The 20477-nt window shown below is 37.8% G+C and overlaps 1 protein-coding gene across 1 annotated transcript in view; it reads left to right on the top strand.

The window, feature by feature from the left end:
• Positions 1–6086: 6086 nt before the first annotated feature.
• Positions 6087–20477, top strand: part of VSIG1 (V-set and immunoglobulin domain containing 1) — a 34956-nt gene continuing 20565 nt past the window's right edge. The window contains 3 exon segments of the mRNA XM_059050152.1: positions 6087–6116; positions 7387–7464; positions 7466–7538. Of these exon segments, the coding sequence (XP_058906135.1) occupies positions 6087–6116; positions 7387–7464; positions 7466–7538 (181 nt within the window).

The following is a 20477-nucleotide window of genomic DNA, read 5'->3' as shown; positions in this document are numbered from 1 at the left end:
TCTTAAAATTTGTATGGAGACACAAAAGACCCCGAATAGCCAAAGCAGTCTTGAGGGAAAAAAGAGGAGCTAGAGGAATCAGGCTCCCTGACTTCAGACTATACTAGAAAACGACAGTAATCAAGACAGTATGGTACTGGCACAAAAACAGAAATATAGATCAATGGAACAGGATAGAAAGCCCAGAGATAAACCCACACACCTAGAGTCAACTAATCTATGACAAAGGAGGCAAGGATATACAATGGAGAAAAGACAGGCTCTTCAGTAATTGGTGCTGGTAGACTGGATAGCTACATGTAAAAGAATGAAATTAGAACAATCCTTAACACCATACACAAAAAGAAACTCAAAATGGATTAAAGACCTAAATGTAAGACTGGACACCATAAAACTCTTAGAGGAAAACATAGGCAGAACACTCTGTGACATAAATCACAGCAAGATCTTTTTTGATCCACCTCCTAGAGTAATGGAAATAAAAACAAAAATAAACAAATGGGACCTAAGGAAACTTAAAAGCTTTTGCACAGCAATGGAAACTATAAACAAGATGAAAAGACGACCCTCAGAATTGGAGAAAATATTTGCAAATGAATCAATGAACAAAGGATTAATCTCCAAAATTTGCAAGCAGCTCATGCAGCTCAATATTAAAAATACAAACAACCCAATCAAAAAATGGGCAGAAGACCTAAATAGACATTACTCCAAAGAAGACATACAGATGGCCTTGAAGCACATGAAAAGCTGCTCAACGTCACTATTTATTAGAGAATGCAAATCAAAACTACAAATGAGGTATCATCTCACACCAGTTAGAATGGGCATCATCAGAAAATGTACAAACAACAAATGCTGGAGAGGGTGTGGAGAAAAGGGAACCCTCTTGCATTGTTGGTGGGAATGTAAATTGATACAGCTGCTATGGAGAACAGTATGGTGGTTCCTTAAAAAACTAAAAATAGAATTACCATATGACCCAGCAATCCCACTGGGCATATACCCAGAGAAAACCATAATTCAAAAAGACACATGCACCCCAATGTTCATTGCAGCACTATTTACAATAGCCAGGTCATGGAATCAACCTAAATGCCCATCGACAGATGAATGGATAAAGAAGTTGTGGTAGATATATACAATGGAATATTACTCAGCCATGAAAAGGAATGAAATTGGGTCATTTGTAGAGACATAGATGGATCTAGAGACTGTCATACAGAGTGAAGTAAGTCAGAAAGAGAAAAACAAATATTGAATATTAATGCATGTATGTGGAATCTAGAAAAATGGTACAGATGAACCAGTTTGCAAGGCATAAATAGAGACACAGATATAGAGAACAGACATATGGGCACCAAGGGGGGAAATCAGGGTGGGGCGATGGTGGCGGTGTGATGAATTGGGAGATTGGGTTGACATGTATACACTAATATGTATAAAATAGATAACTAATAAGAACCTGCTGTATAAAAAATAAATAAAATAAAATTTATAAAACATATATATATATGAAAAGCTTTACTCCCAGATCTCTCTGACTCTGTCTGTTTGTCTCTCTCTCATAATGGTGCCATAAGAATGGCCTTGGTCTGTCTTTTGGAAACCTGAGATTGACTTCTGAGCCAGCTCCCAAGCCACATGAAGACAGCAGGCTCATTACCTTATAATTACCTCATTTCTTGACCACAAAACAGCATTACTGAACTTGATCACCTACCTTAACTTTTAGAATTAGCCTCAAATGATCTAGCTATTTTCAAAGAGAAAATTCCCTTAAAGGGTAAGGATTTGCTCTAATTTAGGACATTAGGGCAATAAAAAAAATATTTCACCCTCACACAATACACAAAAATAAATTCCAAATGGATTAAATCCAGATTCACAAATTTGTTCATTTAACAAAAAATTATTGAGTACCTGGTATGTGTAAGGCACCATTCTAGGCCCTTGGAAAAATAGACAGAATTTCCTGCCCTCTTGAAACTTACTTTCTAGTTGGGTGAAAAAGTAAACAATAAGTAAGCTGTATAGTATGTTGGACGTTAATGAGTGCTATGAAAAAAGGAAAAGCTAGTGGGGACTGGGAGGGCTGGAGTGGGGAGAGCTGCAGTTTTAAACTGTGTGAATAAGGGAGACATTGAAAACTGACATTTGAGCAGAGACTTGAAGATGAGGGAGCTTGCCCTGTTGATATCTGGGGTTAGATTGTCACAGACAGAGGCAACTGCCAGTGAAAATGCCCTAAAAAGTGGGAGCACGCCTGGCTAGTGTGGAAGGTCAACAAGAAGAGCAGGTGGCTGGAGCAGAGTGAGAGAGGGAAGAATGGTAGGAGATAAGGTTGGAGAGGTGTGGAATGGGTGATGCAGATCACCTTAGGGTCTTCTAAGTTATTTTAAAGACTTTGGCTTTTACTGCGAGAGAAATTGGGAACTATTGGAGGATCTTGAGCAAAAGTGAGACGTAATCTGACTTCCATAGAAAAGAATCACTCCAGTTGCTGTGAGAATAGAGAAGGGGGACAAAGGCGAAGCAGGGAGACCAGTTAGGGGCCTATTGCAGTGAGCCAGGCAATTGATGCTGGTGACTCAGACTCCGATGCATTAGTTGTGGTCCATGAGGGAAGTAGAGGAGTCAAGGATGACACAAAGGCTTTTGGCCTGAGAAAGTGGAAGGAGAGAATTGCCATAACTGAAAGATGGGACAAAATTATAGAAACACTAGAAGAAAATATAATATTATATATTAATACTAACATTATATAATAATATTTCTATAGTCTTGGGTTGGAGAAGGATTTCTTAAAGAAGAAATGAAACTCAGAAGCTGCAAAGAAAAAAATGGTAGATTTAACTACGACAAAATGCAAACTTCTTTATAGTAAAAGATAAAATTTTTTAAAAAGTGATGGACTGGAAGAAAATATTTATAATGTATATACCAAACTCAGATTAAGATTCATAACTGTAAAGTGTACTTCTACAATATGAAAAGATAACTCAGTGGGAAAATGGTATAAGGTCAAAAAACAGGCAGTTTACAGGAAAAGGAACACAAATTAGGCCAGTAAATCTATGAAAAGAGGCTTAACCTCATTAGAGAAATACAGAGTAAAACGACAGTGCAATACCAGTTTTCATCCATGATGCTAATAAAATTAAAAGACTGATAAATTTTATTGTTGATAAGGCTGTGGAGAAACAGGCACTCTCATACACTGTTAATGGAGGTGTAGATTTGTAAAGAATTTCTGGTGAGCAATGTTTCATAATCTGCCCCAAATTAACATGTTCATACCCCTTGATCATCCAGCAATTTCATTTCTAGGTACCTAATCTACAGAAATAATCACATAAATGGGCAGAAATATAAGCAAAAGGATGTTCATTTCACCATTGTATATAATAGTGAAATACTGGAAATGACCTAAGAATTCACCAAGAAGAGAATGGTAAAGTAAGTTGTGGTACTGTACATTCATACTATGAAATACCATATAGCCTTAAAACGGATAAGGTAGATCTATAGATGTAGTTGTACATGGTGACATAAAGAGATAACAAAAGCGCTTTCTGGGGGGAAAACCCAACTTAATAGAACAATACATATGTTATGATTACCTTAAAAAAAAAGAAAAAAACCCCACCTCATGTGCATGTGTGTAAATTCACAGAAAGGCTGAGAAAAATGCAAGACTCACATTACTTGTGAACATGGCATGAGATTACACATGTGGGTGAGAGAATGGAGACTTTCTTTTTATCCTTTGTATGCTTCTTTGTTCTTTGAAATCCCTTTACAGTCAAATTATTACTTTTGTAATTTTTAAGTATAAAAAAAGGAGGAATAAGTAAGATACTGCAGATTTCTGAAAGTTCCCAGAGAAGAACCCTGAAGGCAGTGGCATATTTGTTACGATATAGTTACACTGTGCAGTGTGACGGGAGGGACAGCATCTAATGCACGCTCTGTGGCCTTGGGAAAGACACAACGTTTCTGAGCCTCTGTTTTCTTATATAGAGAATGTAGATAATACTTGCCCTATTTATTTTATTATCAGTTGTGAAGATAAAATGGAAAAGCAGTTTAAAAATTGTAAAGCTCTGTAAAACTGTGCAAGATAGTTGATAATATTTCACATGCCAGTTAATGACTCGCTTCTTCTGAGCAATAGTCAATGACATCAAAATTCAGTCCGAAGTGGAAACTTTAGATTATATCTTATTTTAACAGAGCTCTACCTGTCCAAGTTAGTTCCCATATAGCAACAGTGGAAGCATTTTACTTAAATGTTCTAGAGTGTTTTGTGTTTGTATGAGAGATTCTGGTGCAGATGGATTTTGACAATAGCCTTAAGCTATACCCTCCACTCCCCATCTCAGGGCCAATCACCTTGGACATACTGAATTAATTAGCAGGCTCTTACTTAGCACCTGCTTTGTGCTTAGCACTCTCCTGTGGGCAGGAGGCCGGATGTTCAGGTTTGCCTGGGACTGTCATGGTTTACACTGTCTCATGTAATTGCTAATAGCACCACTTTCACTCTCAAAACTGTCCTAGTTTTATGATTAATTATATAATCACCCTACTATAGTCACCTATGGCTCACGGAAGGAAACACAGGAAGTCCTTAGCTGATAAACACCAGACTCAGAAATTTCTTTCCCCATTCCAGCTCCCCACCACTGGAAAAGCCAGTATTACTTCCAGTGGAGCCATTATGAAAACTATGGGCCTCTCGGAGGCTTGGTGGCTCAGAGGTAAAGGCAGAACCAAGGCTGAGAAGAGCTGGTGTGGACCTCCAGAAGGCTGCCCTACAAGTTGTCCTCCTCTGCAAAACCTCCCTCAGACCATTTCTCTTTATTCATTGCCTGATACTCCTGTTCAGAGATTTATCTGGGGGAAGACAAGCATTCTATTTTCAATAGTGTAAACAGGTTGGGGAATGTTCATGGCAATTGATTTTTTTCCCCTCCTAGTATGGAGCTGATACCTGCTTATACAGAGGAGGGAGTGTGTTTCTTGGAAGAAGAGGATTGGAAAGAAAACAGTCATTTTGCCGCACAGGATTTTGGGGGGAGTAGGACCCTCCCTTAGGGAAGCCTAGGTACACAAGGGGCCAGTGGACCATGAGGGTGGGGGGAAGAAGGGAAGGTGGGTGACAAAGACATGTGATAGTTATTTGGGACGAAGTGAGAGAGTGGCAGGGACATATATACTCTACCAAAGGTAAAATAGATAGCTAGTGGGAAGCAGCCGCATCGCACAGGGAGATCAGCTGGGTGCTTTGTGACCACCTAGAGGGGTGGGATCGGGAGGGTGGGAGGGAGACGCAAGAGGGAGGGGCTATGGGGATATAGGTATACGTATAGCTGATTCACTTTGTTACACAGCAGAAACTAACACACCACTGTAAAGCAATTATACTCCAATAAAAATGTTAAAAAATAAAAATAAAGAAATGTGAAACTAACTAACTAAATAAATGTGAAACCAAAAAAAATCGTTATTTGGGAAATAAACGTTGCCTTGTGGTCAACCTGTGTCTTGGGAAAGGAAAGGAATGTTCTTTCTCTGCCACCTGCTGCTGCTTCTTCCCCTTCCCTCCTCTACATTGCCCAGCACCCAGAATTCAAGCCAGTGCTACACTATGCTCTACATAGGTTTGGGAATGAGACTTCATTTATAGCATTGCTTTAGCAGGAATGTGTACTCTTGGGTCCAAACAATGGGTTTACCAATACATTTTGGGGCATACCCTTTCTTAAGTTGGGAACTACCTGTATACGACCTGGTCCCTGCCCTGGAGGGGCTCACAGCCAGTGGATTTAGGGGAGACCCCATTAATAAACAGGAGACTACTGAAGAGTAATGAGGTGCCAACTGTAGACTACTGGATCTAAGTACAATACAGATTTATCCAAGAGGGACCCCAGAGAGGGGCGGTTTGTGGGCTCTTCAAAATTTTCACATAGGACAGCATGACTGATCTGCGCTAAGAATATGCTTAGATAGCAAAAGGAGGGAGGAGAAAGTTCTAAGTAGTGATGGAATTCACCTGAAGCCAAAGTTGGGCATCAGACATGAACATAGACAGAGAAGGCTTCGAGAAGGTAGCATACCTGATGAGAGCAAAGTGGGAAATTGGCTTGGCTGAGATGAGATGGTGTCAAATATTTCCTGTGAATTAAAGTTCATAAAACATCTCACTGCAACTTGCACATATTTCATGTGACTGAACACTTTGAGGCAATAACCTGTGAGAGCATTTTTTCAGGTGGATGATTTAACATGACTTAAGTTCAGATGAGGTGAGGACCAGAGCCTGGAAGGCTGGGAATCCAGAATAAGGACTTTGGACTTGATGAAAGAGTCCATAATGGTGTCATTGAAGACGCATGATCAAGATTGGAACACTGGCATGTGGCTGGTACACAGAGTGAGGGGGGAAGGAGTCAGGGAGACCATTTAAGGAAGCTGCTACAGTGGGCTAGAGGCGAGGAGCTGCGTGCCTGGACCAGGATGGAAGCAGCAGACTGGAGAAGAGACAAATCTGAGAACTATTGTAGAGACAGAAACACCAGCATTTGGAGATTGCGGGTGAAGAGCCAGAGGAGGCCCTTATGTATCTCAGGGTAACGTAAGCATGAGAGCAACTTTGTTAGAAGTTCATGATCAGTTGAAGGCCTCTCACCTCTGCAGCCTGCCGTTCCTTTCTAGTGAACCCCCTTTCCAAGTTAACTCTCTAGCACCTTTTCAGTATCCTAATTCTGCAAAATTCAGACTCATCCGATGGAAGTCTTAAAGCATTTATTCATTCACCTGATTTTGCAAAACTAGGTGGATGAATAAATGCTATAGGGTTTCTAACTTGGAAGACAAAAGCATGCAATTCATCCTACTGCTAGGACTTCACAAAAGTGTGACATGTCCAGATTTTGTTCACATAGAAATGAATGTTTTCTTGCTTCATGTCCGCTGTGCCCTTCCTGTGAACCCTGTCCCCTGAGAAAAATCTTAGAGCACCAATTTGCTAACTTAATTTGTAAAAGGTTAGTGAATCAATGCCCTGAGACTTTTATAGAAGCATTTGAAATTAATAAGCCTTGTCAACTTTTATTTATATAGACTCTCTTCCGATTCTATCTTTCCCCCCCCCCAAGTATAACTTTTCAATAAGATTGATTTTAAACAATAAAACTTAGAGAATCTGTGTAAGATTGAAGAATTTAAATACGTGGGTTTATTATTAACACAGTAGCAAATATGTCAAGGAAACACGCCCCATGAAAAGTGTTTCAAAGAAACACAAATCTGCTCTGAGAAAGGTCTGTACCCAATAAGTAAGCCCGAAGAGGCTTGTTTGCTTGGTGATGCCAGCAGATAAGCCTGGCAAACCTCGGTGTGACTGAAGAAGCCAGTTTGAGACTCAGCTTAGCCCAGGCGAGCTACTGGACCCTGGCTGCACTCAGCGAACCTTGGCACCATGGTGTTCAAATTCTGGAAGGTCTTTCTGATCCTAAACTGCCTTGCAGGTAAGGAAAAGATCTCCAACCGACCAAAGATCATTGGGAATAGAGTTTCTTTTTAAACTGAAATCGCAACTTTTTACATAGACTATTCCCCTCCTGTGCTTAAAAGGAACTATGATTAGTATGCTGAGTAAAATAATTTTCGGAAATCTTGCTTAGCAAATATGTGCCATGCCGATATTTTGGGGGCCCAGCCTGTAAATAGAATTGTTTTATGTAGTTTCTGAACTAGGATTTTTTTTTCACAGGAAAATCACAGTATCTTCCTTTTTTTCATTTGAAAGTTGAACAGATGAATTTACTCAGAAGCTGAAGTTTGTGCCAAGGATACATTTTTCTCTGTTTTACTTGAGCATTTCCTTCAAACTCATTTTGATTGACTTGCTAAGCCTGGATGGGAGTGCCTGCCGTGCTTTACTATCTAACATTTCTTAAGAGCTGTCCTTTTCCAAGCATAAGACTGTATTTAGGAAAATATGTGAGTGATTTATCACTGTGCACAGTATGGGTGTTTTTAGGGGTGTGAGAGGAACACAATGATTTTTAGGGTCAAAATCCTAATGTTGGTGGACCCAGGAGAGATCACTAATTCAGAAAAAAACCCTTGACTAGTTTTTTTCAAATACCGGATGCATTTTGAATCTGTTCTTATGATAAATTAGGTCCATGGTAGATACAACAAGATTGTTTACCCAAGAAATGATATTTTTAAGCCATCAGTAATATTAGGCAGTTATTAGAATGAGGTTTACTAAGCATATTTAATGACATAAGAAAATGCTCAGGATAAAATATTGAGTGAAAAAGCAGGGTATACTCACATGCCTAGAATAAATTACTAGAAGGTTATATACAAAACTGCTCATGGTGATTGCCTCCGGCTGCTGGGATTATAGATGTTTTATAATCGTATTCTCTGCCTTTTTCATATTTTCCACGGTTTCTACAAAGAATATTACACTATTTTTTATAATCAGAAAAAAGTGTTACTTTTCAAAACTATATGGTATTTAGCAATAGTTCTCTAAATGTTCGTTACTGTTTAAACAAACATGTTCCGTGCAGTCACTAGAAGGCAATACTGCATTTATCCAGTGATCTAAGGACTTAGAGCTGGAAAAAGCCGCCTTTCTCAATTTCCATCCTGGTGGGAACATATGTTACTATTTTCCCTTTCCCCCAGGGATATTCATTTTAAACCTTAACTTTAGACAGTGAAAATCTTTGTTTCTTTTAAAGAGCTTCCAGTCATTAGCTAATTGGGTCGCCCCTGGGCCTTCTGCACTAGCCCTCTAAAAATCACACCTGTAGTCAACACCTACTTCCCTATGTGACGCCTTTCTCTGGCCTATATACTAGATGCCAGTTTTAGAACAGTTGCAAGAGTGGTTTTTCACTATAACAAACATATATATAATTTTTACTGATTATAAATGTAATGTATGGTCTTTGTAGAGAGGTTGGAAGTACAGAAATGTATAAATAAGAAAATAAAAGTCACCAGAAATCTTACCAGAGATTTGTGTGAATTTCTTACTTTTTTTCCTTTGCAAGTGTATGTATTACATTACAAAATTGGGTTTATACCTTGTATACATTTTTTAATTGTTTAAAACTTACTTAGATGATGTCAGGAACTTACTTGATTATGACTTTTGGAACAAAGCCCAATCAGAGTGACCAATAAATACTTCAGAGCCTTTGTTTTTAAATTACTGTGTAACTGGTTTTGTTGGTGTATAGTGTACATATACAATTTAGCTGGCCCAAAGCAAAATGTGGTAGTGTCAGTCTAGTAGATAGAATGGAAATATGGTACAATATATTGTTGTTTGCTTACATAAGTATGGAAGTCAGAGAAAGAAAGAGTTCAGTAATCTATGCCTGGCATTAGTAGTGTCCACCAGTTGATCCAGAAATGGCTGTGAGGTAACTGGTAATGTTTCCATCCATGTGTAATTTGATGTCCTACGTGGACTTATTTCCTGGTCAGGAAGAATGTCACATTTTTGGTGTCAAGCATGGTGCTTGGCACATAGTGGGCACATAGGAAAGGTTTACTGAAAGAATTAACTACCTTCCAAAATATTGCCATTCATGACATGGATGGACCTTAAGGGCATTATGCAAAGTGAAATAAGTCAGAGAAAGACAAACACTGTATGATCTCACTCATATGTAGAAACTAAAAACAAAAACCTGAATTCATAGAAACAGAGAGTATAGCAGTGCTTACCAGGGGCTGGTGGGTGCGTGGTAATGGGGAGATGCTGGTCGAAGGGTACAAACTTCCGGTTAGAAGATGAATAAGTTCTGGGGATCTAATGTACAGCATGGTGACTATAATTGATAATACTGTATTATATGGTTGAAAGTTTTTAAGAGGGTAGATCTTAAATATTGTCACCACAAAAAAGAAAACATAATTATGTGATGTGATGGGAGTGTTAGTTAATGCTATGGTGGTAATCATTTCGAAATGTATATCAAATCAACACTTTGTACAGCTTAAACTCACACGATGTTATATGTAAATCATATTTGAATAAAGGTGGAAAAATAAAAGAGTGGATTACCTCCTCAAACCCCAAACATCCAGGAATGATTTTCACGTACATATATAAAATGAATTTTTTGTACAGGTAAGCATGACAGATTTTATTTTAATGAAAACCTTTCTGCTGACTTCTAAGGAAGTTAGGTTAAATTCCACTTCAGGAAAATAATGTTAATCAAAAATGTCTTCTGCAAGAGTTCAAGCATATAATTTTAGATGCTTGTAATATATATTAGTCACCTGTTGGAAAGATATGTTAATGTTGTTTCCATTCTCGGGAGGTACGTGCTATGCATTTTAATGCAGTAATATATTTGAACTTTGGTTTTGCAGTCAGATCCATAAAGTTAGTGATCATTTGGTTATATTATTCCCTAACTCAAAAATGAAGCAATTTTACATGAAGTTGCTGGAAATTAAATCACTTCAGATGTATCAGGTCAAATATGGCTATTTGGTTTATTAGGAGAATAATAATCCCCCTACAAGCAAAGTGCCTTCCACATTGTAGGCATTAAATAGATGAATGAACAATCATTACCAAAACATGAGGCATTTAAAATCTTTCTAGAGTGTTGATTAACTCAAGTGTATACAACTTGGATAATTTTCCTTTAATAGTATGCACTGATTTTTAAAAGCAGTCACACATATTTCAACTACGTATGTGGTTTTTTTTGGGGGGGTGTTTTTTTTAATTCAGCCAGGTCTGTGAGTGAAATTGCGATTCTGAGTTTTGTTTAAATCAGGTACTAATCTTTATTTTGCTGTTTATTCACAGTCTTGTCAATGTGGAGATTCTTTCTGACTTTTTCAATTTTTAAATAATTTCTCAATTTAGACTAAATGAATCCAAAGGAAGGGAACATTTTTTTTCCTGACACACACAGAATCACTTTCAGTTTAAGACTAAATTTGTACTGTTCACTATCCACATGTGGCTACTTAAATATAAATGAATTCAAATTAAATAAAATAAGAAATTATGTTCTTCAGTCACACTAGCCACATTTCAGGTGCTCCATAACTACATGTGGGTAATGGCTATTGAATAGGACAGCACAGCTGTAGAACATTTCCATCATCACAGAAAGTTCTATTGGACAGTGCTGGGCTAGACAGTGGTCTCAGAGGTTTAAGTAGTGTACACTAATTGAATGATGTGACATTTCTTTAAAGTTCATCTGGAAATATATAACTCAGCTCTGAAGTGTATTGTCATTATATTAGAGATGGACAGTTTCTGAAAACTGTCTTTTCTTCAGAATTTAAGGATGATTATGGTACTGAGTATTGGGAATCAGGGCAATAAAAATGTCTTGGAAATATTGCCTTGCCAATTGTTACCTATTTACAGAACAATGTGTCGTATTCTTAAAAATATATTGTCTCACAGTAGATTTGGAGGTTACCATACTTATTCCGAGGTGGTATTGTTGAGCTTTTACAGATCTCAATTTACATATTTATAGGTCTTCTATTAAAAATATGTTGAAAATCCCAAATCCTTGATTTTCATTTGCCTCCATTCTGGTCTGTACTATAAATGGTTCCTCATGCATTGACATGGCAGGCCGAGATTGTGTCTGTCTTGTTCATTAGTCTTTCCCCAGTGTTAGCACTGTTTGTGGCAGAAAATAGGTGCTCAACAGATATTAGCTGATAGGCATCAAGGCTTCTTCCATGGCTTACCTTGTGTGAGAATTGTGTTTACTCTGCCTTCAGGCACTTTTGTTGAGGGTAGCCCTTAAAGGCTTTTTTGGTTTGTTGTTTGTTTTTTTGTTTTTGTTCTTTTTTTGCCTTACCTATCATAAATTATTACCATTAGCCAATCCCATAATAGATACTGGGACATAAACTAGAGGACAAAAATGATGGCCAAATAATATCTTCAAAATCCCTTTTATGGGGAAAGTTTATGGGAACTTTAATGGCCACCAAATCCCCCTTCTATTCCTTTAATTTTGGATGTTTTAAAGACATTTGGAAGTCACTATTTGGGCATAGCCAGAGATGGATGTGGCTAACTTCCAGGAGAAATGAGATGGGCTCCTGAGGGCAGGAGAGAGTCACTTAGCTTTCTCCAGTGAACTTTCCGTCAAAAAATGTAGCTGATTTCTGCAGGCCAATTCTGGTTTTGGGATAGGCATTATGGGAACCAGGAACACATAGGGAGAACATTGGGAAAGGGAAAACTGCATGGAGTTAGAAGGTGCTGCATTGGTGTCTACCCTAAAACACTTCTCTCAATTCATCAAGACGTTGGTTGCCATGTAAACAGCCAACTCTGACAGAGAAGCAGCTGCACCAGATGGCCTGGCCGTGACAAAGAACATGGCTATTGAATCCAGGAAACCAGGGGTAATCAGTACAATGGTTTGCTTTTTCTTTAAAATTTTCAAAATGTTTGTCAATTCCATGAGTTCCTTTTGCCTGACCACTGTCAGTAAGAAAAAGTAAAATTAAAGTCGCCTTTGGGAAGGGGGCCAGGAATTTGTCTTTCTGTACTATTTCCTCTGATCTTCCCACCATCTTTGTATCCTCATCCCGTCCCAACCTGGAAGGCAGCTAGCGTTCTCACTCTAGCCCCCCCTGCAGCAAAGAGAGCACCTCTTAAACTTGACCTTTTCTAATGCCTGCCTGACAGTCTTATGTTCCATCCTGGAAAGCTTATATACTCTGACTTCGCAATGGATAATAACCAGTTATTACGATGAGCCAATGCCTCTATAGTGTTACCCAAATTATTGTCCCCTATAACATCCCTTGGGAAAATGTTTACATAGTACTAAGGATTTCAAGTACAGTGGTAGGCTGGATTTTGGGGTAGGGAGCTCTTTGGTATTCCTCCAAATCGTATGGGAAGCAGATCCTTTTCTAAGGCCAATAGTTCTCTTCGGCTCCTTTTACAATCTTAAATCTTGAGGGAGATTTCTGGTTTGGACAAAATGGCATAGATCTCCTTGCTTCTCCCTGCTAAGCACAAGTATAAACCCTCCCTGGAAATAATGCACGAGACAACCAAGGGAGAACTCTGAACAATGGTAAGAAGAAAACAAACAGGCGTGGACACTGGGAACTACAGAGGCAGGGTATCTTATGCCTCTTTATCCAAAGGAGGAAGGGGCCCCAGTCCTGGCATTTCCTGATCCTAACATAGCAGCCCACAAGGAGACTGATTCTTCCCCCAGACTGAGTGGGAGTCCCTCTAACATCAGATGAGCTCAACACCACTGGCAAGGGTCAATTATCAGGAGACCCACCAACGATAGCAGACAAAAGAAGCAATCTCCTTCCTCACTGGGCCTGAGACTCCCTACTTTCACCTAGCGATTCTGAGGAGGGAGGGTGAAACAGACAAGAGGTATGAAACCACAGAAAGTATCTGGTTCTAGAAGGCTCTTTGTCTCTCCTCCCCCCACAGAGAGACACCAGGGTAGCTGGGGGTTCCAAAAGGAGGGTCCTGCCATACCTATCTCCCACTGAGAGATATCCAGAAACCTGACCTAGGGAAATGCTTCCACGTGCTCAGGCAACAGGGTCAGGGATAAATAGAAGTCCTGGTGACCCAAACAGACCAAAACAACGCCGCAAAAATTAAACTGGCATTAGAAAGATGCAAAAGTAGGCCAAGACCTGTGTGCAAAACATAAAACAAAATAAAAGTGACTGTCTGCTAAAAGATTTAAGTAGGAGTTTTCTAACATAATAGACAAAATGTCTGTAGGTTTTGAAAAATGTATAATCACATGTATCTACCATTATATTATTGTACAGAGTATTTTCACTGCCCTAAAAATCCTCTGTGTTCCACTTATTGATGTCTTCCTCTACACCAACCCCTGTCAACCACTCATCTTTTTACTGTCTGCACACTTTTGCCTTTTCTACAATGTCACATAGTTGGAATCATACAGTGTGTAACCTTTTCAAATTGGCTTCTTTCACTTAGGAATATGCATTTAAGGTTCATCCATGTCTTTTCATGGCTTGATAGCTCATTTCTTTTTAGCACTGAATAATATTGTCACTGTCTGGGTGTACCACAGTTTATTAATCCATTCACCTACTGAAGGACATCTTGGTTGCTTCCAAGTTTTGGCAGTTATAAATAAGGCTGCTATAAACCTGGGTGCAGATTTTTGTGTAGACATAAGTCTTCAACTTCTTTGGTTAAATATCAAGGAACACAATTGCTGGATAGTATGGTAAGAGTATGTTTAGTTTTGTAAGAAACCACCAAACTGTCTCAAAATGCCTGTACCATTTTACATTCCCACCAGCAACAAATGTTGCTGGTGCTCCACATCCTCATCAGCATTCAGTGTTGTGAATTTTAAAAAAAAATTCAAAAAAATTCGGCTGTGCCATGCGGCATGTGGAATTTTAGTTCCCTGACCAGGGATCGAACCTGTGCCCCCTCCATTAGAAGCACGGAGTCTTAACCACTGGACCACCAGGGAAGTCCCCCAGTAGTGTTGTTTTAATTTGCATTTCCCTGATGACATAAAATGTGGAGCATCTTTTCATATGCTCATTTGCCATCTATATAGTACCTTAAGGTCTTTGCCATTTTTTAATCTGTTTGTTTGCTTTCTTATTATTGAGTTTTAAGAGTTCTTTGAATATTTTGGATAATGGTCCTTTATTATCTATGTCTTCTGTAAATAGCTTCTCCTAGGCTTGTCTTTTCTTTTTTTTTTTTCTTTTTTGTGGTACGCGGGCCTCTCACTGCTGTGGCCTCTCCCGCTGCGGAGCACAGGCTCTGGACGCGCAGGCTCAGCGGCCATGGCTCATGGGCCCAGCCGCTCCGCAGCATGTGGGATCTTCCCGGACCGGGGCATGAACCCGTGTCCCCTGCATCGGCAGGCGGACTCACAACCACTGCGCCACCAGGGAAGCCCCGGCTTGTCTTTTCATTCGCTTGACAGTGTCTTTCACAGAGCAGTTTGAATTTTAATGAAATTCAGCTTATCAATTCAATTTTTTCTTTCATGGATCATGCTTTCAGTGTCATCATCAAACCCAAGGTCATCTAGATTTTCTCTTACGTTATGTTGCAGGAGTTTTATAGCTTTGCTTTTTACATTTAGATCTGTGATCCATTTTGAGATAATCTTTGTGAAATGTGTAAGTTCTATGTCTAGATTCTTTTTTTTTTTTGGCACACGGAAATCCAGTTGTTCCAACACCATTTGTTGAGAAGATTTTCTTTCCTCCATTGTATTGCCTTTGCTCCTTTGTCAAAGATCAGTTGACTATATTTATGTGGGTCTACTTCTGGCCTCTCTACTCTGTTCCATTGATCTATTTGTCTATTTTTTCACCAGTATTACACAGTCTTGATTACTATAACTTTATAGGAAGTCTTTAAGTTGGTTAGTGTCAGTCCTCCAATCTTGTTCTTCTCCTTCAGTATTTGTCTTGGTTATTCTGGGTCTTTTGCCTCACCATATAAACTTTGGAATAACTTTGTTGCTATCCACATAATAACTTGCTGGGATTTTGACTGGGATTACATTGAGTCCATAGATTAAGTTGGGAAGAACTGACATCTCGGAAATATTGAGTCTTCCTTAAGCATGGACTATATCTCCATTTATTAATTCTTGTCTGATTTCTTTCATCAGAATTTTTTAGTTTTCCTCATGCAGATCTTGTACATATTTTGTTAGACTTACACTGAAGTATTTCATTCCTGGTGGTGCTAATGTAAATTGTATTGTGTTTTTTAAATTTTAATTTTATTATAGTATAGTTGATTTACAAAGTTGTGTTAGTTTCAGGTGTACAGCAAAGTGATTCAGTTATACATATACATATATTCATTCTTTTTTAGATTCTTTTCCCATATAGGTTATCTCAGGATATTGAGTAGAGTCCCCTGTGCTATACGGTAGGTCCTTGTTGGTTATCTATCTTATATATAGTAGTGTGCTTATGCTCTTCCCAAGCTCCTGATTTATCCCATTGTGTTTTAATGTCAAATTCCACTTCTTCATTGAGGGTTTATAGATAGGAAAGTGATAAAGTTTTGTACATTAACCTTGTATCCCGAAAATTTTCTATAATCATTTATTAGTTCCAGGAGATTTTTGCTGATTCTTTTGGATTTTCTACATAGGCAGTCACGTCATCTCTCGTTTCCTTCACAATCTGTATACCTTTTATTCCCTTTTTGTGTCTTATTGCATTAGCTAGGACTTCCAGTATGAGGTTGAAAAGGAGTGATGAAAGGGGATATCCTTGCCTTGTTCCTGACCTTAGTAGGAAAGCTTCTAGTTTTTCATCATGAAGTATGATGTTAGCTGTAGGGTTTTTGTAAATGTTCTTCATCAAGTTGAAGAAGTTCTCTGTTCCTAGTTTATTGAGAAGTTTTATCATGAATGCATGTTGGATTTTGTCAAACGCTTTCTCTGAATAAATTGATATGATCATGTGATTTTTTTCTTTAGCCTATTGCTGTGAAGAGTTACATTAATCAATTTTCAAGTGTTGAACCAGGCTTGCATACTTGGGGTAAATCACACTTTTTCTTGGTGTAGAATTCCTTTTATTCATTGTTGGATTTGATTTGCTAATATTTTGTTGAGGATTTTTGCATCTATGTTCATGAGAGATATTGTCCTATAGTTTTCTTGTAATGTCTTTTTCTGGTTTTAGTATTAGGGTGATGTTGGCATCTTAGGATGCATTAGGAAGCATTCCCTTTGTTCTGTTTTCTGAAAGAGATTGTAGACAATTTGTACAGTTTCTTCCTTAAATATTTGGTAGAATTCACGAGTAAACCCATCTGAGCCTCGTGCTTTCTGTTTTAGAAAGTTATTCATTATTGATTCAATTTCTTTAATAGCTATAGAATAGATATAGGCCTGTTCGGATTGTCTCCTTTTAGTGTGAGTTTTAGCAGATTGTGTCTTTCAAGGAATTGGTCCATTTCATCTAGGTTATCAAATTTGTGGGCATAGATTTGTTCCTAGTATTCCTTTGTTATCCTTTTAAATGTCCATGGTAACTGCAGTGATGGCCCCGCTTTTATTAGTAATTTGTGTCCTATGTATTTTTTCTTAGTTAGCCTGGCTAGATCCTTAACAATTTTCTTTATCTTTTCAAATAACCAGTTTTGGTTTCATTGGTTTTCTCTATTCATTTCCTGTTTTCAGTTTCATTGATTTCGCCTCTAATTTTCATTATTTCTTTTCTTTAAAAAATTTTAAAAAACTTTTATGGAAGTATAGTTGATTTACAATATTGTATTAATTTCTGCTGTATAGCAAAGTGATTCAGTTATACACATATATATTCTTTTCCATTATGATTTATCACAGGATACTGAATATAGTTCTCTGTGCTATACAGTAGGACCTTATTGTTTATTACTCTTCTTTTTCTAGTTTCCTAAGGAAAAAGCTTAGATGATTGATTTTAGAGCTTTCACATTCAGTGTTGTAAATTTCCCTCTAAGCACTGCTTTGGCTGCATACCACAAATTTTGGTAAGTTGTATTTTCATTTTCATCTAGCTAAAAATATTTTTAAATTTCTCCTGAGCTTTCTTCTTTGACCCATGTGCTATTTTGAAGTGTGTTGTTTAATCTCCATGTGTTTTGGGACTTTTCAGTAATTTTTTTGTTATTGATTTCTACTTTATTTTCATTGTGGTCTGAGAGCAGGCACTGTGTGACTTCTTTTAAATTTGTTAAGGTTTGTTTTATGGCCCAGAATCTGGTCTATCTTAGTGAGCATTCATAGTGTTTTAAAAGTGCATCTCTTTGTATAGAACACTCTACCCTAAAACAGCAGAATGCACTTTTTTTCCTCTAAGTACCCACAGAACACTTACCAAAATAGACCATAGGCATGGCCATGGTCAACAACTTTAAAAATTTTTAAATTATACCGTCTGTTCTCTGAGCACAATGGAATCAAACTAGAAACCAAGAACAGAAAGACAACAAGAAAGTCTCTCAGTACTTGAAAATTACACAACACACTTCTTAATAATTTGTGGATCAAAGAGAAAGTCTTAGAGGAAATTTTAAAAATATATATAGAACTGAATGAAAATGAAAATATAACATATAGACAAATGTAACATGCAGCTAAAACAGTGCTGAGAGAGAAATTTATAACACTAAATGCTTACATTTGAAATGAAGAAAAGTCTCAAGTCAATCACTGAAGTTCCTACATCAAGGAACTAGAAAAAGAAGAACAAAATAAACCCAAACAAGCAGAAGGAAGGAAGTAATCAAGAGTTGAAATCAATGGAATTTAAATAGGAAAACTATAGAGAAAATTAAATGAAATAGAAATCTGGTTCTTTGAAAAAAATTGATAAACCTCTAGCAAGACTGGTAAAAATAAAAAGATAAGACACAAATCATTAATATCAGAAGTGAAATATGGGATATCACTATATATCTTGCAGTCATTAAAAATATAAGAAGGGAATACTATGAACAACTTTACATTCATATATTTGACGACTTCTTAGAAAAAAATGGATCAATTCCTCAAAAACAACAAACTACTAAAACTCACCCAATATAAAATGTATAAGTTGAATATCCCTATAATCATTAAAGAGATTGAATTCATAATTTAAAAACCTCCTGAAAAAGAAATCGCCAGGCCTAGATACTTTCACTGGATAATTCTACCAAATGTTTAAAAAATAATTAACAATCTTTTTCAATTTTATACAATCTTTTCCAAAAAATAGAAGAGGAGGGAACATTTCAAACTCATTTTTGAGGCTGGTATTAACCTGATACCAAAACCAGACGAAGACAGTACAAAAATAGAAAACTACAGACCAATATCTCTCATGAACTTAAACTCAAAAGCCTTCAAGAAAACACTAGTAAATTGAATCCCACGATGTTTAAAAGGAATTCTACACAAGTGGGATTTATTTAAGGTATGCAAGGCTGGTTCAATATTTAAAGATCATTCAGTGTGGGCTTCCCTGGTGGCGCAGTGGTTGAGAGTCCGCCTGCTGATGCAGGGGACATGGGTTCGTGCCCCGGTCCGGGAGGATCCCACATGCCACGGAGCGGCCGGGCCCGTGAGCCATGGCCGCTGGGCCTGCGCGTCCGGAGCCTGTGCTCCGCAGCGGGAGAGGCCACAGCAGTGAGAGGCCCGCGTACAGAAAAAAAAAAAAAAAAAAAAATCATTCAGTGTAATCTGTCATATCAACAGGCTAACTTTAAAAAAAAGAGCATATCAACTGATACAGAAAAAGTACCTGACAAAATCCAACACCCATTCATGAAAGAAAAAAAACAAAAAAACAAAACAAAAAACCCAAAACCTTTTAGCATGTTAGGAATAGACGATGTGTTAGTTTCCAAAAGCTGCTGCAACAAATTGCCATAAACTGGGTGGCTTAAAACAGACAAATTTATTCTCTCACAGTTCTGGAGGCCAAAATTCCAAAGTCAAAGTGCTGGCAGAATTGATTCTGGAGAATCCATGCTATGCCTTTCTCCTAGCTGGCTGCTAGCAATTCTTGGCGTTCCTTGGCTTGTATATGCATCACTCCAATTTCTGACTCCATCTTCACATGGCCTTTCCTTCTATGTATCTGTGTGACAAATCTCACTGTCCTTGTTCTTATAATGACAGCAGTCATTGGCTTTAGGCCCCACCTTAAATCCAGGGTGATCTATGTCATCATTAATTACATTGCAAAGACCCTGTTTCAAATAAGATCACATTCACAGGCACCAGGGATTAGCACTTGTTCATATCCTTTTGGGGGCCCCAATTCAACCCACGGCAGGAGAATTCCCTTAACTTGATAAAGAGCATCTACAAATATCCTACAGCTAACATTGTATTTAATGGTGAAATACTGAATTCTTTTCCCCTAAGACTGGGAACAAGGCAAGGATGTCTTTCTCAACTCTCTTATTCAATAAAATACTGGAAGTTATAGCTGCTGTAATAAGGCAATAAAAATTAATTAAAGACATACAGATAGGAAAGGAAGAAATAAAGTTCGCTCTACCCAACAAAAGACTGGCATCTAAGTTGTATAGAGAACTCTCAAAATTCAACAGTAAAAAATTAAACAATCAGAAAATGGGCAAAAGACATGAAAGACATTTTGCTGAGGAAGATATACAAATGGCAAATAATCAAAGGAAAAATTATTTAGCATCATTAATTTGCATTAGGGAAATGGAAATTAAAACCACAATAATATATTACTACACACCTATTAGAATGGCTAAATTAGAAAATAGTGACAACACCAAATGCTGATGAGGGTGTGGAGAGGCTGAACCACTCATACACTTTGGAAAACAGTGTGGCTGTTTTTTGCTTTTACTTGTAATAAAACTAAACATGTAACTACCATCTAACCCAGCAATTGCA

The sequence above is a fragment of the Kogia breviceps genome, chromosome X (assembly GCF_026419965.1).
Source record: "Kogia breviceps isolate mKogBre1 chromosome X, mKogBre1 haplotype 1, whole genome shotgun sequence".
NCBI lineage: Eukaryota > Metazoa > Chordata > Mammalia > Artiodactyla > Physeteridae > Kogia > Kogia breviceps.
This window is presented reverse-complemented; position numbering and strand designations above follow the sequence as displayed.